Source organism: Rhineura floridana, chromosome 1 (genome assembly GCF_030035675.1).
Source record: "Rhineura floridana isolate rRhiFlo1 chromosome 1, rRhiFlo1.hap2, whole genome shotgun sequence".
Lineage (NCBI taxonomy): Eukaryota > Metazoa > Chordata > Lepidosauria > Squamata > Rhineuridae > Rhineura > Rhineura floridana.
In genome coordinates, this window is record NC_084480.1 from 263428463 (window position 1) to 263445059 (window position 16597).

General features: G+C 43.5%; 1 protein-coding gene across 1 annotated transcript; it reads right to left on the minus strand.

Moving 5' to 3' along the window:
• Nucleotides 1-878: 878 nt before the first annotated feature.
• LOC133375586 (uncharacterized) lies at nt 879-4472 on the minus strand. The gene has a single exon (XM_061607333.1). It carries the CDS (start codon nt 4470-4472, stop codon nt 879-881), a length of 3594 nt encoding a protein of 1197 aa, XP_061463317.1.
• Nucleotides 4473-16597: the final 12125 nt, after the last annotated feature.

Genomic DNA, 16597 nt, shown 5'->3' on the forward strand with positions numbered 1-16597 from the left:
CCTACTAGCAGCACTGGCTTCCTGGCATCATATCCCTGATTATTATGGTGTTTTCTTCCTCCTACCAGCTACTCCTCCTGTTAAGGGAACTTGACGATGACACATTCAGACCAGAGAAAGGTACAACAAAGGATTTATTGCTGCAGCAAGGCGCTAGGGAGTCAAGCTCAGCCAACAGCGCGCCAAAAATACAGAAACAGAAAGTATTTATACACTTTGTGCAGGCCGTGTCTCGGCATCCCATAATTTCAGTTATAAACTGTTACAAAAGAACATTACCTTATAAGGTCATGGACACAGCAAGACAGCAAATGCATGCGTGCCAAGATGGCGGTGATATTTTCGTGACAAAACATTTGGAGGTTATAACATGTTAGGGGGTATTTACCTTATCATTCCCCCCTTTAATACTTTAACTTCTTATTATAATGATTAAAGTATTACATAACAATAACACTGTTTTACAAATTATTCTCTTCTTCATGGGGTACTGGTTGATATCGGTTAGCTTGTAACACCATCTGTCGGGCAACCTGAGTCTCTACTGCACCTGAAATTATACTTCTCAATCCATTGATTATTATAGGCATAGTGCATGGTAACAGTATCAGTACAGCAATAGTAATGATCATTCCTTTCAATCCCCCCATTTTCATCAATTTTCCTTCTTTAGATAACAGGTAATCTAGGGCTAACCGATTTTGCAATGGGGGGGAACAATAACAGTATTAGTATAACTCCAAACTGGAACAACATAATTAAATAAGATAATTTGCAACAGGGCATTTTAATTGAAGCTGGGCAAATCTGTATCTTTGGGTGGTGTCCCACTACTCTTTCCTGGTCGGTAGGGGATGCAACACCCTCTTGAGTTTCGCTCACTTGGTTGCCGGTCCCAAGGAGGCTTCTCCTGTCACATCCTTTCGGCCCACATTGGCCCTTTTCCGGATCTTCATCCGTAGTGTCTCTGGTAACATGGCAACAATTTCCCATTCTGGACTGGCAGCTGGCTTTACTCTGGTCCAATGGATCCATGGGATCTGTCCTTCAACTTTCAGGGCTGTAGGGGTGACCATAATTACTACAAACGGACCTTTCCATTTAGGTTGTAGCAATTTGTCTTCCCACGTTTTTACCCAGACTTTATCCCCTGGATTATAATTATGCATGCTAGTGGTGATTTGCAATGGGCTGGGATCAGTATATTGCTGCAATTCTCTTATAACTCGATTTAAGGCTTGTAGTTGCCTCTGAAAAGTTACTTGTCCCTGCTCTCCTAAGATTTCTACTCCTGTTGGTAAAGGTGGTGGTCTGCCATACATCAATTCATATGGAGTATAACCAGAACTTCGAGGTGTACATCTTTGATGCAACAGGGCTAGAGGCAGTAGCCGGACCCATTTTTCCTTAGTCTCTATGCACAATTTTGTCAAATGTAATTTCAAAGTCTGATTTGCTCGTTCCACCATTCCACTACTCTGCGGTCTCCAAGCACAATGTAATTTCCATGTTAAGCCTAGGGCATTAGAAACATGTTCTACTAGAGCGTTTGCAAATCCCGGACCATTATCAGAATTTATTTGTAAAGGCAGTCCATATCTAGGCACAACTTCTTCTAATAAAAATTTAGCAACTATTGCTGCTGTCTCCCCTGTTGCCGGTCTAGCTTCTATCCATCCGGTGTAAGTACAAACTGCCACCAGCAACACTTTGAATCCATATGCTAGGGGCATGTGGGTGAAGTCTATCTGTATGACTTGAAACGGTCGTGTACCCTTAAGGACAGTCCCGAGTGTTAGTCCTGGTCCTCGACGGGGATTTGCTTGTGCACAGGTAAGACATTCTTTTGTTATTAATTTACACCATTTGTATAAATGGTCAATATAAAGAGTTTTTCTAGCTAATCTTTCCAGATTTATTTTTCCCAGGTGACATTGGTTATGGATTTTAGACAGAACTTCATAGGCTAAGCTTTGAGGTATCCAGACTCGGTCATCCTCCAAGATTTTCCATCCATCTATGTCCCTGAACTCGTAGTCTTGAGCTTCTTTTTCCTCCTCAGGGGAATAATATGGTTTGCTCATTCCAACAGGTATCTCTGCATAGTACAGGTGGGCAAAACTTCGAGTCACTGGAGGCCCAGAAATAGCGGCCTTCTTTGCTTCTTGATCTGCTATGGCATTTCCTTCTGGCACAGGCCCCCCTTTTTTGGTGTGTGCCTTGCAGTGAACCACTGCCACCTTTAACGGTTTCCACACTGCATCCAAGAGGGCCCTTATTTCACTAGCATAAGCTACTGGTCTTCCTTCAGAGGTTAGGAATCCTCTTTCTTTATACAGGGCTCCATGCACTTGTAGAGTCAAGAAAGCATTCTTGCTGTCAGTATAAATAGTGACTTCTTGTCCAGTTGCTTCTAGTAAGGCCTGGGTGAGGGCTATAATTTCAGCTTTATGGGCTGAAGTTCCAGCAGGCAATTTCCCATTTCTCACCATCCGTCCTTGCTCCACCACAGCATATTCTGCTACCTTGCAGCCTTCCTTTATGTAGCTGCTCCCATCACAGACTAAAATTTGGCCTTTTTTCAGTGGTTCATCTTTCAAGTCTGGGCGACTGGAATATACCTTGGTCATTACCTCCTCACAATCATGCACAAGTTCCTGCTCTGGTACAGGCATTAAGGTAGCAGGGTTCAAAGTAGATCGGTCTTGAATAGTTACATTAGGATTTTCACAGAGCTGAGCAGTATATTTAACAAGCCTGGAACTTGTCATCCATCTGGGACCCTGTTTTTCTAGTAGGTTCTTGATTGAATGGGAGGCGGTGACATAAATGGTCTGTCCAAAGGTAAGTTTCAATGCTTCAGTTAGAAGTAAAGAAGTGGCGGCTATACTTCTTAGACAACTTGGCCATCCTTGACTAACTGTGTCTAACTTTTTACTCAAATATGCAATTGGTCGGTCCCATGAGCCTAAAATTTGGGTTAGCATTCCCACTGCCACTCCCTTTCGGTCATCTACAAACAGTTTGAAGGGCCTGGATGTGTCTGGTATTCCTAAAGCTGGTGGGCTTTTGAGAGCTGCTTTCAGGGTTTCTATAGCTTTCAACTGGATGGGTTCCCATGCAAGTGGAACATTCTCCGGTAAATTTCCTTGCAACATAGCATACAGGGGTTTAGTTATTGAGGCAAAATTCAAGATCCAAATTCTGCAGTAACCCGCCATTCCCAGCATTGTTCGTAATTTCTTTTTCATGCGGGGCAAGGGCAATGTCGTAATGGCCTTGGTGCGCGCTGGGCTTAAAAGTCTCTGATCCTTTCTTATTATAAAGCCCAAATATTCCACTTCCTCTTGACATATTTGAGCTTTCTTCTGGCTTGCTCTATAACCTAATTGTTCTAATTCCTTCAGTAGTGATAGGGTATGTTCCTTACAACTATTCAAGTCGGGACATGGGAGCAAGATATCATCCACATACAGAAGGAGGGGTCCATTGGTTTCTTGCCAATGTTCCAGATCTTTATTCAATTGTTGACTAAAAATAGAGGGAGAATGACAGAACCCTTGAGGCAACCGCGTCCAAGAAAGCTGAGAGGTGATTCCTGTCCGAATATCCTCCCAAGTAAAGGCAAACAAAGATATAGAATCTTTGTCAAGGGGGATACTGAAGAAGGCATCCTTCAGATCTACTACAGTATAAACTGAACTGTTACCAGGAATTCTTCCCAATAGAGTATAAGGGTTTGGTACAATCGGTGTCATTGGGAGTACAGATTCATTGACTGCCCGCAAGTCCTGTACTGGTCTATAGTCACACTCTGTCCCAGGTTTTTTCACAGGTAACAAGGGAGTATTCCAGGCGGAGGCGGTTTCGATCAAGACGCCTAATTTCAAAAGACGGGCTAAATGGTTCTGAATAGGTTCTTTTGCTTCTGTTGGGATCGGGTATTGCCTAACTTGTACTGGCCTGGCTTGAGGTTTCAGGATTATCCGGACTGGTACCGCCTGTACTGCCAGACTAATTGGGTTATTTTCTGCCCATACTCCAGGTACTAAATTAATTAGTTTCCACTCACCTACCCCCTTCTCCTTTACAGAGAGGGCTTTTACTGCTTTTTGACACCTCCAAGCCTCTTGTACTGGGCACAACAAGATAGGAGCCCTGCAGTGTAGGGATTGCATCTTTACTTGCCCATTTGGAGCAAACTCCAAGGTTGCTTGCATCTTACAAAGAAGATTTCTACCAATTAAGGGGATTGGGCACTCAGGTATGTACAAAAATTCATGGTAAATAACTTGAGATCCAATTGCAACAGGTTGGCTCTTTAAGTTCACTGCAAGTGTGGCTTTTCCTGACACTCCAATTATACTGGTGTTATTCTGACTAGCTGTTCCAATTGGAATATTTAAAACAGACCGTTGTGCCCCTGTGTCTACTAGACCTGTAACAGTAGTTCCCCCCACAATGATTTCCATTACGGGCTCAGGGGGGGCTCGCCCGTAGGCAGCCCTATGGCCGTGTGGGATACGATTCTTCTGGTTCTGTCTCTTGGGGGTAAGGAATCCTGCCTCCGATTTCCGATGGTCTTCCATGATATAGTCCTCCCTGTAACAATCCTCTAGCTCCTTTCATAGTCGCTTCTCCTTCTATCTGTCTTTTGAACTTCTTTTCTCTCTCTGGACATTCATTCTTCCAGTGATTATACCCTTTACAGTAGGCACACTGGTTCCGATCTAACGAACTCCTTCCCATCACTTCTCTTCCTCTTCCTCTTCCTCTGCCACGTCTCCAATCTGGAACCGCTGGTCCCGATGGCCCCTGTAGGGCCACTGCCAACAAACATGCTTTTTCCTTCATCCTCCTCTCCTTGTCTTTAACCTCTTCTGCATCACAGTTGTTATATACACGATCTACTATTGCCTTCAACTGTGACAAGGGCATCCCCTCAAATCCCTCAGTCTTCTGTAGCTTCTTTCGGATGTCAGGAGCTGACTGTGCCACAAAACTCATCACAATAATAGACCTATTCCCTTCCTCTTCAGGGTCTAGGGGACTGTGTTTTCGATATGCTTCTTGTAGACGCTCTAAAAATTCTCCTGGGGCCTCGTCCTTCTTCTGGACCACATCATGTATTTTTTGCATATTCATCAACTTCTTCTTTCCCTTTTTGACTGCATCTAGGAACAATGTCTGGTACATTGTCTGAGAGTTTTGTCCTTCAATGGCATTCAAAGCCCAATTAGGGTTTGTGACCGGTGCCCTTTCTCTGATCCAGATAGTAGGATCTGCCTGATTCGCAGCTACTGCTGCTTGGCGCACTACTTCTTCCATATTACTCTGAACTGTCCTTCTTTGTTCACTGGTAAGGAGGTACGCCATCAACTGTTGAATGTCGGCCCAAGTAGGATTCTGGGCCTGAACTATGCCCTCAAGCATATCTATAAATTTACGGGTGTCCTGTTCATACGATGGGCCATGATTCTTCCAATTTAATAGGTCTGATGTTGAAAAAGGCACATAAGAACGAGTCTCCACCACCAAACCTTGTACCTGGCCGTTATCGTCTGTTCGGGGCACAATGCCAACCGTAACTCGAACTGGTGCAGTGAAGACCTTTTCTGAGGCAGGTTCCCTGACCTGCCGTGGACGAAGGTGATTTTGTATAGGGGTAAGTTGGTTTCCCTCTATTGGGGGTGCCGAAGGTTCGGCATTCCCAGAGGCCCCTGACAACTGTGGATATAATCGTTGGGCCGGGACAGGAGGCGATGGTTGAGCTGTATCTGGCTCCTGGTCTTGATCTTGGGGCAGAGGTGGGGGGTGTGGCCTAAGGACTGTTGTGGCCACATAAGGAGGTGGTTCTGGTTCTAGCTGACTTGATTCCTTTAAAACAGGCGTTAGTTTCTTCAAAGTTCTTTTAGTCCTTTCCTTAGCCTCAGAGGCACTATAATTTAGCATCAAACGGGCAGGTCGATCTCCTAACTTCTTCTGCATGGCTTTAACATTCTTTGGGGGGTGTTTACTAATTTCTAGCCAGCCCAAAGCGTAGTCAGCGCCAACAAGATCCACTCCAGGATTAGAGTCCACTATCACATAGTTAAACAAACGGCTGACAGCAGGGACATAAAAGGTTCCTTCTTCTGGCCACCAGATGAAGCTTGGGGCCATATTGGGCCATTTTTCTTGGCACTTCTGTTTCATAGTTGTCAGGTTACATTTGGACTGATCAAAATATTTATTAAAATGGGTTACGGCCATATTTAGGGGTGTGCTTTGTCCTTTCCCCATCCTGCCTGTCCTTTTCACTCAGTAGGATAGTAAGACAAACAAAAGAGGGATTTCAGGCACCGTAGAGTAAGGGGTCTCTACGGGGAGGATACACAGAAGGAATTTCTATAGGCCGTGTGGATTCCGCTTTACCGGCAGAGTACCTTTAGCGCTTACTAACCCTCGGTGATACTTGGCCTGGAGCCAGAGGCACTAGGAGCAGGAAACACTAGTGCTTAGCCAGGTCCAGAGGTACCTTTACTCCAGGTTTTCGTCACTGGGTATTTTGCTTTCAACCATTCCACACCTTTCACACAACAATCATGCCAACAGGAAACCCACCAACCCGTTTCCTACGGCTCCAGGTGAGGGACTGGCCTTGTCCCCCCTTCAGTCCTTAAGGACTGGCCAGAACTGTCTAAGGGACTCACTATACTTGCCTTTCTGATGTGGTGGGGTGGTCCCTATTCCGGTGCCGGCTGGTCTTTCACAGGAACCGTTTGTTGTCTCACTCCTTTCCCGGTGGAGGGTTCCGGCAGAGAGACAGACCGCCCGTGCTGCAAGGCGATCGGTGAAAATTACCGGTCGGCGCGCTCCCTTTGGTAACGCTCGGTCTTCCTCTCCACACCAGTCCGTCCACTTCAGGAGGGCGGAATACCGCAGCCTATTAGTGTCTCGTCAGAGTCCCATCTGGGGTGCCAAATGTTAAGGGAACTTGACGATGACACATTCAGACCAGAGAAAGGTACAACAAAGGATTTATTGCTGCAGCAAGGCGCTAGGGAGTCAAGCTCAGCCAACAGCGCGCCAAAAATACAGAAACAGAAAGTATTTATACACTTTGTGCAGGCCGTGTCTCGGCATCCCATAATTTCAGTTATAAACTGTTACAAAAGAACATTACCTTATAAGGTCATGGACACAGCAAGACAGCAAATGCATGCGTGCCAAGATGGCGGTGATATTTTCGTGACAAAACATTTGGAGGTTATAACATGTTAGGGGGTATTTACCTTATCACTCCTTCCTGCCTATGCACAAGGAACACTGGGACTGATAGGCAGTTTGTAATTTATTTCAGTACAAGCAATCAACATCAAGAAGCAATTGCTGCTTCATTAGAAATCTAGGACCCAAGCAGTGTGGAATGCACTCCAGCAATAGTCTTGGTTCTATTCTTATAGGAAGAATTGACTATTTTATTTATTTGTTTTATGGAATTTATTAGCCACTGTTCATCCAAAGAATGGCTTATAAACAAAACACTAAAATCCCAAAGTAACATAAAATGCAGCAGAACATAAACCAGCCTAATATCTACAAGGCATGGGGAACCTTTGGCCCTCCAGATGTTGCTAAACTACAACCCATATCATTCCTAGTAATCATGGCCAATGGCCAAGGATGATGGGAGTTGTAGTTCAGCAACATCTGGAGGGCCAAAGGTTCCCAATGCCTAATCTACAAGCAAAACACCTAAAAAATCATGGGACCATGAGTCCTGGGCAGATATAAAGGTTTCTACCTGGCACTGAAAAGAAAATAAAGATGGGACCAGGCAGGGTCAGTGCCACTACAGAAGAAGCCTTGCCTGATGTAAGGATAGGGAAGAAGATTCCGTTTGCATTTAAAGACAAATCTACCTAATTTGTACTTCCTAAAGCAATATGTGAACTGAAACACAGCCACAGTTTGAAATTTGCACTTCTTCAAATTTTGCCATGAAGTTCTTCAACCAAAGAATGTTTACAATATGCTAGGAGTAAGTGTACATACATGTGTATTTTAGTGAAAATAACATACATAATGTATTATGTTGGGCAGAATTGCTTGCAAAGATATATAATAGGCAAAAATTCATATAAAATGTATGCATTAGGAGAAATGCACACTAAAATGCTATTGGATTTTCATGAAGTCTTAAAAAATATACAAACTGATGTCGAAATGTGAAGCACTGAACTTGGCGGGGAAAAATGAGAAATGGGGAAAAAACCAAAACTGACAGATTTGCCCATCCTTAGTTTGGTTCCTGTTGCATGTTTCACTTCCAACGGCAGACAGCCTTGGCACAAGGCCTAGGAAGACATCAACATCTGGGCAGGTTCATGCAGGAAAAGGCCAAGAAACATTCAACCTGACTCATTTGAACTGGAGGTAACGCTGGGTAATGCAGCATATTTTAACTCAGACACTTTATCTGCATCTATATCTACTGTGCCTTGCAAAAGTATTCGGTTCCCTGACCAATGCTCTCATATTACTGAATTACAAATAGTACACTGTAATTTTGTTGTGTATGATATTTTATTTTGAAACACTGAAACTCAAAATCAATTATTGTAAAGTGACATTGGTTTAGGTTGGGAAATGTTTGTAACATACAAAACTGGAACATGTTGCTTGTGTAAGTATTCAACCCCCCCCCATTAATATTTGGTACAGCCAACTTTTGCTGCAATAACAGCTTTAAGTCTTTTGGGGTAGGTATGTACTAGCTTTGCACACAGTGTCGGAGGATTTTGGCCCATTCTTCTTGGCAGATTCGCTGCAGGTCATTCAGGTTGGTTGGATGTGGCTTTGGGGCTGCAATTTTCAAACAGTGCCATAGATTCTCAGTGGGATTGAGATCAGGACTTTGATTGGGCCACTGTAGGACATTCACCTTTTTGTTCTTGAGCCACTCCAATGTTGCTTTGGCCTTGTGCTTGGGATCATAGTCTTGCTGAAAAGTGAATTTCCTCCCAAGCTTCAGTTTTTTAGCAGACTGAAGCAGGTTATCTTGCAGTAGTATACAGCCATGAGAATGGCTGTATACTATAGTCAGCATGAATTTTTTGCATTCCGCAATGTTAAATTGAAAATACCCCATGCCATTCTGATGCTTCCCATAAGCTCATTTCAAAACAAAACCTTACAAAACGTATAGTCCTGAACTCAGAAATGCTTGCTTAGCAACCCTCTCAATTTTCATGGTGATAGACAAAACAGTCAGAGAGAATTGAGAGTTCAAAGTGTGAAAAGAGAGAAAATCCAAACCCCATTTGGACTTTTTTCTGTTCTCATAATCTGTTGAAATTAATTAAAAATCAGCCATGTTGACTTCCGGGAAGGATGACTTCGCCTGTGCCTGCTTTTTGAGACAAGCTTTCGTCTCAGAAGAAGCTTTTTCAGTTCTAAAATCAGTCAGAACGTTCTTTTTGACTGGTAAAGATTTTCTCCCGGGCAGGGAGAAACGTAGAGATTAACCACAAAGCCTGTTTTTGTTGGGAGGACTGGATTTCATAATTAATTTATGAGAGAAGGTTCAGCCAGCAATGCCGGACGGACATTCCAGCAAGCTCTAACTGATTTAGCGACACGTTTATCTTTTCTACAAAGAAAAACGGACTTTAACAGGCAAGCATCCTTCTTTCTATTTTTTCTTCACTTGGTTTAAATTGTTACAGCAAAAAGAGATTTGTCAATGAATCAGCTATAAAGAATTTCTGGTGAGTTATAACTCTTCTCTTCTATTTACGAAATTAAGGAGGAAAGAAATTGAAAAAGCTTATCTGTGTTTTTATTGCAAAAAGCTGGCCTGGAAGTGCATTCTAAAGATACTAACGGAAGAGGGATTTCTATTTCGAGAGGGAAAAAACACAAATAAATTTGATTTATGAACTTTGGAGTATTATATGTCTGGGACTATTTTCTTTTTGGTCTATTTCATTTTGACGAATCTGCTTGTTCACGACGCCACTAACTGTTTTGATGCTGGGAACTAAACTTGTTTTGTATTCCTGAACATATAAGAGATAAGGCAGGCTGTACAGTTTACACTCTGATGTAAGCCTGGAATATTAACCCAATTGTGGCTGAAATAATTTTTGTTTTTGTGGTTTAAAGAATGGCAACCAGGAAAGTGACTGAGACCATGGAAGAAATTATGTTTCAGAAAATAATGGATGAGATTGTGATAACGAAACAAACCCTGAGACAGGGTAGACAGGAGATGAAAATTGAACTTAGCAAAATGACGCAGGAGCTTAAAGAAATAGGGGATTCTGTGAGAGAGGAGATTGTTGAGATTAGAGATGAGAAAAGAAAAATTAAAGGGAAGATACAAGCCTTGGAGATTGGAACAAATGTGGAACTGGAAAAAGATCTGGAGTTTACGGATATTAGAAATAAAGTTTACTGTTTGGAACTCAACGTTGTCTCTGAAGAAATTAATGAAGATATTAGTGATAAAGTTATCAATGTCTTGGATAACTTTCTGGACTGGAATGATGTGATGGAGCTTGACATAGAAAAAATCTATGGAATTAACTACAGATATGTGACAATGGAAAAATTCTCAAGCGATGAGCCAGTGCATTTTGTAAAAAAGAAGAACAGAGATATGACTTTACAACAATATTTCAGCAACATATTCAGAATTGATGGCAAGGAAATATTTCTGATAAAGGAAATCCCCATCAGACTCTTATTATATGACTATGGCTATGATAGCAAGATTATCATGGGATACTGATAATGGAAGAATGGATACTAAAACTACTGGACTGAACAGGACTATTGAAGATGGAAGATGGAATTAATATTGATAATGGAAGAATGGCTATTGAAATTATTGGACCTAACAGATTTGATGAGATGGATTAATCGATATGTTTATTTGGACTATGGCTATGACAACAAGATTATTATGGGATACTGATAATGGAAGAATGGCTACTGAAATTACTGGACTTAACAGGATTATTGAAGATGGAAGATGGAATTAATATTGATAATGGAAGAATGGCTATTGAAATTATTGGACCTAACAGATTTGATGAGATGGACTAATCGACATGTTTATTTGGAGAAAAATTGAAAGATATATCTCTCAAGGAATTGAAACCTCTCTTTGACTTTTTGTGGAAAGAATAAAGTAATGCTTATGAGATTTGATGATTAATTAAGATAACTACTGGAGGAAAGTGATTTTATAATATAATTTAAGAGACAGGATTGTTATATATTGTAGACCTATAACTGATCTGCGACAAATCGGAAGTCGACATTTTATTTTATTGTTTAATTATTTTTGTTTTGTTTTGTTTTTTGTCTTTGAAAAATTTGAATAAAAATTAATGATAAAAAAAAATCAGCCATGTTCACAGAGTACCTGTAATCCTATTACTGACTTTGCCCCATACTCTGACCTTCATCTTCTGCGGTTAAAAAGTTTAAAAACTGCCTGGCTGATTTTTAATTAATTTAAGAAATGTAGCATTGACCTCAATGATAAGGCCGGGCATGCTCAGTAAGAACCAAGTGTCAGTGTTCTAAAAGCCAGACTCACAGCTGCTTGGCTTGGCTAATCAGGGTGCCACACCCACACCAGATCTTTATGTCACTTTAGACAGTCATGGCTTCTCCCAAAGAATCCTGGGAAGTGGGGGGACTGAGAGGAGACTCCTATTACCTTCACAGAGCTCCAGTGACCAGAGTGGTTTAACAGTCAGCCACTCTGAGTGAAGCTCTATGAGGGGAACAGGGCGTGTCCTAGCAACTCTCAGCACCCTTCACTAAGTACAATTTCCAGGATTCTTTGGGAGAAGCCATGACTGTCTAAAGTGAAATAAAGGTCTGGTGTGGATGTGGCCAGGGACGGCTTTAGTTTAAATTTGGGTGTGAGGCTACACGTGCCTGCTGTAGAATAAAAAGGTGGGGGAAACCCTGAAAAAGAATGATACTGTTCACAATGTTTTCCTTTTAGCAAGGAAAGGGGCTTCCCCTCTGCCCAGTTCCCACCCATTCAATCTCTTCCCCCTCCCCTTCCCTCCCTGTTCCTGCCCTCCTCCTCCCCCGGGTCAGTTTCACCTATCCTAAGCATGATTACACAGGAATAAATCCCAGTGAACTCAAAAAGCATGCAAATGAATAAACCTGCCCTACCCTCCTCCTCCCACCTATCCCCTCCCCCCTTCCTTCACTCCTCCCTTCCCCTCCCCCCTTCCTTCACCCCTCCCTTCCCCTCCCCTTCTCTTTCAATCCCCTCCTTCCCCTCCTCTCTGCCCTGAGAGGCACATGTTACCAAATTCTTCCAAGCTATACAGGAAGTGGATTGGACTGTGAAAGACCAACCCAAATGGTGTTTGCATTTTTACAAATTTGTAGGGCAGTACAATATCTCAGAGAGGTCAGGTCTCCTGCTCCCCTGGTGCATTCACTATAGCTGCCCCATTTCCCTGCTTTTTAAAGTTTGATAGAAATATCTGTTAGCTATAGGTACATTCTTAAACCGCAAGGTTTTTTGTCTATTAGTGAATTTCTCTGCATTTTGCTCCATCCATTCTTCCTTCAATTTTAACAAGATGCCCAGTCCCTGCTTATGAGAAGCACCCCCACAGCATGATGCCACCACCACCATACTTCACTGCAGAGATGGTGCATCTTGAGGCATGGGCAGTGTTCGGTTTGGGCTGCACATAGCACTTTGCATTGTGGCCAAAAAGCTCTATCTTGGTCTCATCTGACCACAAAACCTTTTCCCACATCACAACTGGGGTACATTCATGCTTTCTGGCAAACTCCAGATGTGCTTTCAGATGGTGCTTTCAGATGGTACTTTTTGAGTAACGGCTTCTTTCTTGCCACCCTCCCATACAGGCCAGTGTTATGCAGAGCTCTTGATATGGTTGACTGGTGCACCATTACTCCACTCTCAGCCACTGAACGCTGTAGCTCCTTCCAAGTGATTGTTGGCCTCTCTGTGGCTTCTCTCACAAGTCTTATTCGAGCACTGAGTTTTGAGGGACGGCCTTTTCTTGGCAGTGCCTGGTTGGTGTGATGCAGTTTCCACTTCCTGATTATTGATTCAACTGTGCTCACTGGGATATTCAAACACTTGGATATTATTTTGTACCCTTTTCCTAATCTATGCATTTGTATTACATTATCTCTCACTTCCCTAGAATGCTCATTGGTCTTCATTTTCCTTCAGATCCACAGCCTGACCAATGATCCTTCAACAGTGGGGTTTTTATCCTGACAATGTGACAGCAACTTTAATGTTTCACAGGTGGAGCCCAATGGCAAGGTAATTGTGTCCTCGATAGGTCAATTTCTTTCATCTGTGTCAACTGGGAGCTTCCACAGCACAGGGGTTGAATACTTATGCAAGCAACATGTTTCAGTTTTTTTATGATCCTTAAAACATAAAAAAATTGTCACCTTACAATAATTGATTTTGAGTGTCAGTGTTTCAAAATAAAAAAATCATACAGAATGAAATTACAGTGTACTATTTGTAATATGAGAGCATTGGTCAGGGGTCTGTTCACTTTTGCAAGGCACTGCATATCTCCAACTGTGCATGCAGGTATATTAGATATTCCCCCTTTTCAATAAGGTATCCACTTTACATGCTAAGAACTGAAAAATGGCCCTAATGAAAATATAGATGCAATTGTTTCAGAGTATGAGTCACGTATCCCTTCCAAGAGAAGAAGTGAGAAAAGGTATAGCTGGATAGCCTTATCATGATATAATACAACTGATAGTGCATATGTATGTATATTTATATATTCAGATTATATGGATCAAATTTGCTTGGGCGAGTGTCATGTTTCTGAGTGGCTGCAGGGAAGCTTTCTCTGTAGATTTCAGGGCCATATGTAGGCTGAAAATCAGCAGAGCGGCACAATTTATAAACTGTCATGACTTCCTTCCAGGTAATTTTGGAAATTCATGAAATCTGGCTTAAATCTGTAGTGTAAGACGCTCTTTCTCATCCTGGAGTTTTCCAGATGTTTTGCATGACAGCACCCATCAGCCCAGCAAGCACAACCAATGGCCACGAATGATGGGAGTTATATTCCAGAAAATCTGGATGGCACCAGGATGAGGAAGACAGAGGCCTACTGGGATAACCGGTTCAGGTAGGTTTTGTTGGTGGGCTATTATTGTGTCCTTATCAGGAGTCTTAGTAAAGAGGGATATGGATGATGCCACCTTAGTTTCAGTGATCATGGGTAGAGGGAGGTATAGCCATGGGGAGGTGGTGAACTACCACAGAAGACAAGGGCAAGGCTATTTTTTCCTTATTCCTCACTCCTACTCCTCCCATGGACAGGTTCCTCATTGCTCATCTGCTATGCCCACTGGCCTGTGTGTGCTGTTGTTTAACACCAGATCGGTACACAATAAGACCACAAGATCTGATCATGGATGAAGGTGCCAATTTGGTGTGCATTACTGAGACCTGGGTGGGTGAAGCTGGGAGGAGCTGATCTGACCCGACGTTGCCCACCTGGATACTTGGTATGACATCAGTACAGGCTGCAGAGACGGGGCAGGAGTTGCTGTGGTCCACAGAACATCCATCTCTGTCACCAGGAAACCACTCTGTCTTGGAGCTGGCTGTGAGGGCCTGCACCTGGTGTCAAGCCAAGGAGACAGGAAACTAGGGTTGCTGCTGGTGTAACATCCACCCTGCTGCCCAGCAGCTTCTCTGACTGAGCTGGTGGAGGCCGTCTTGGTTGTGGTATTGGAGGAGCCCAGAACAATAGTCCTGGGTGATTACAATGCTCATAATGAGGCTGCTTCTGGTGTTCCAGCTCGGGACTTCATGGCCTCCATGACGACCATGGGGCTATCTCAAGTTGTCACCAGTCTGATGCATAGGGCAGGGCTCCAGATAGAGGAAGGGGTGGTCTGGAGATGGGGGATGTGTGAATGTCATCCCACAGTCATGATCAGACTCTTCCTGGTGAAGTTTAGACTTATGACTCTGACCCTCTCCTGCAGGGGTGGTGGACAGATTAATATGGTCCACAGGATTCCTGAATGCTCTGGGAGAGTTCCCATTAGATAGAGCAGGTGACCCTGTTGAAGCCCTTTTCACTCTGTGTAACAGTGAGATGCAGTAGGCTCTTGACACGGTTGCCCCTGAGCACCCTCTCTGGCATTATGGAGTCCAGTTTGCACCTTGGTACACCAGTAAGCTAAGGGCAATGAAACAGGCTGGACGACGGCTAGAGTGCAAGTGGTGAAAGATGTGCAGTGAGGCTGGTAGTGCACGAGTAAAACATCATAACTGTGCCTACTGTGTGCTAGTGAGGGCGGTGAAGAAGGCCCACTTCTCTGCCACTATGGCAAGTAGCCATCCAGTGGAGCGTTTCCATATTGTCAGGGGTCTGTTGACATCAGCTCCAGGAAAAGGAATTTTAGACCCTTCAGAGGCCCATTGAATTGTTTGCAAGGCACTTTGAGGGTAAAGTTGCTCGCCTCTATAGCAATCTTGATGCCCCATCAACATCTACTGTAGTCCCCTGTGAGGGGTCCAATGCAATGTCTGCTGCAACTTCTTGGGATCGGTTTCAGTTGATGTGGCTTGATGATGTGGACAAGGTGCATGTGAAGATGCGGCCAGCAACATGTCCTTTTGCCCTTTGCCCTTCTTGCCTTGTTAAAGCTTGTTGAGGGGGTTTGACCGAGTGCATCCAGGGTGTGGTCAACACATCATTGCAGGAGGGAGTGGTTCCAGCCACCATGAAAGAGGCGGTAATTCGACCACTCCTGAAAAAGCCCCTGGACCCATTGGTTTGTGACAACTACCGCCCAGTCACAAATACCCCCTTTTTAGGGAAGGGGATTGAGAGGGTTGTAGCACAGCAATTAAGTATTCTTGGATGAAACAGATTATCTTGACACATTCCAGTCTGGGTTCAGGTCTGCTTATAGGAGTGAATCGGTCTTGGTCGCCCTGATGGATGAGCTTTATCGGGAGAAGGATGGGAGGAGTGTGACCCTGTTATTCTTACTTGATCTCTCGGCAGCTTTTGATACTATTGATCATGGTGTCCTTCTGGGCTGATTTGGTGAGATGGGCATTGGAGGCACTGTTTTACAGTGGTTCTGATCTTGTCTCCAAGGTTGTTTTAAGAGAATAGCATTGGGTGATTGTCTTTTGGTCCCCTGGCTGTTGTGCTGTGGGGTGCTGCAAGATACCATCTTGTCCCCCATGCTGTTTAACATTTATATGAAGCCCTTGGGAGCTGTCATCAGGAGATGTGGGGCAAGGTGTCAGCAGTACACTGATGATACCCAGCTCTATTTCTCTGTAACATGTGACCCGGGAGAGGCCGTGCAAGCCATGGACCACCTCTTGGATTCGGTGGGATGGATGAGGGTTAATAAACTGACTCTGAATCCTAGTAAGATGGAAGCACTGTGAGTTGGTGGTTCCCGAGTTTGTATAATTGGTCAGTTGCCTGCTTTGGATCAGGTTGTACTCTCTCTGAAAGAGCAGGTCCATAGTTTGGGGATGTTCCTGGATCCATCTTTGTTGCTAGAGGCCCAG

What these genes read in the sequence shown, in the direction of transcription:
- LOC133375586 (XM_061607333.1), bottom strand. Translation starts at nt 4,472, where the DNA reads ATGGAAATCATTGTGGGGGGAACTACTGTTACAGGTCTAGTAGACACA.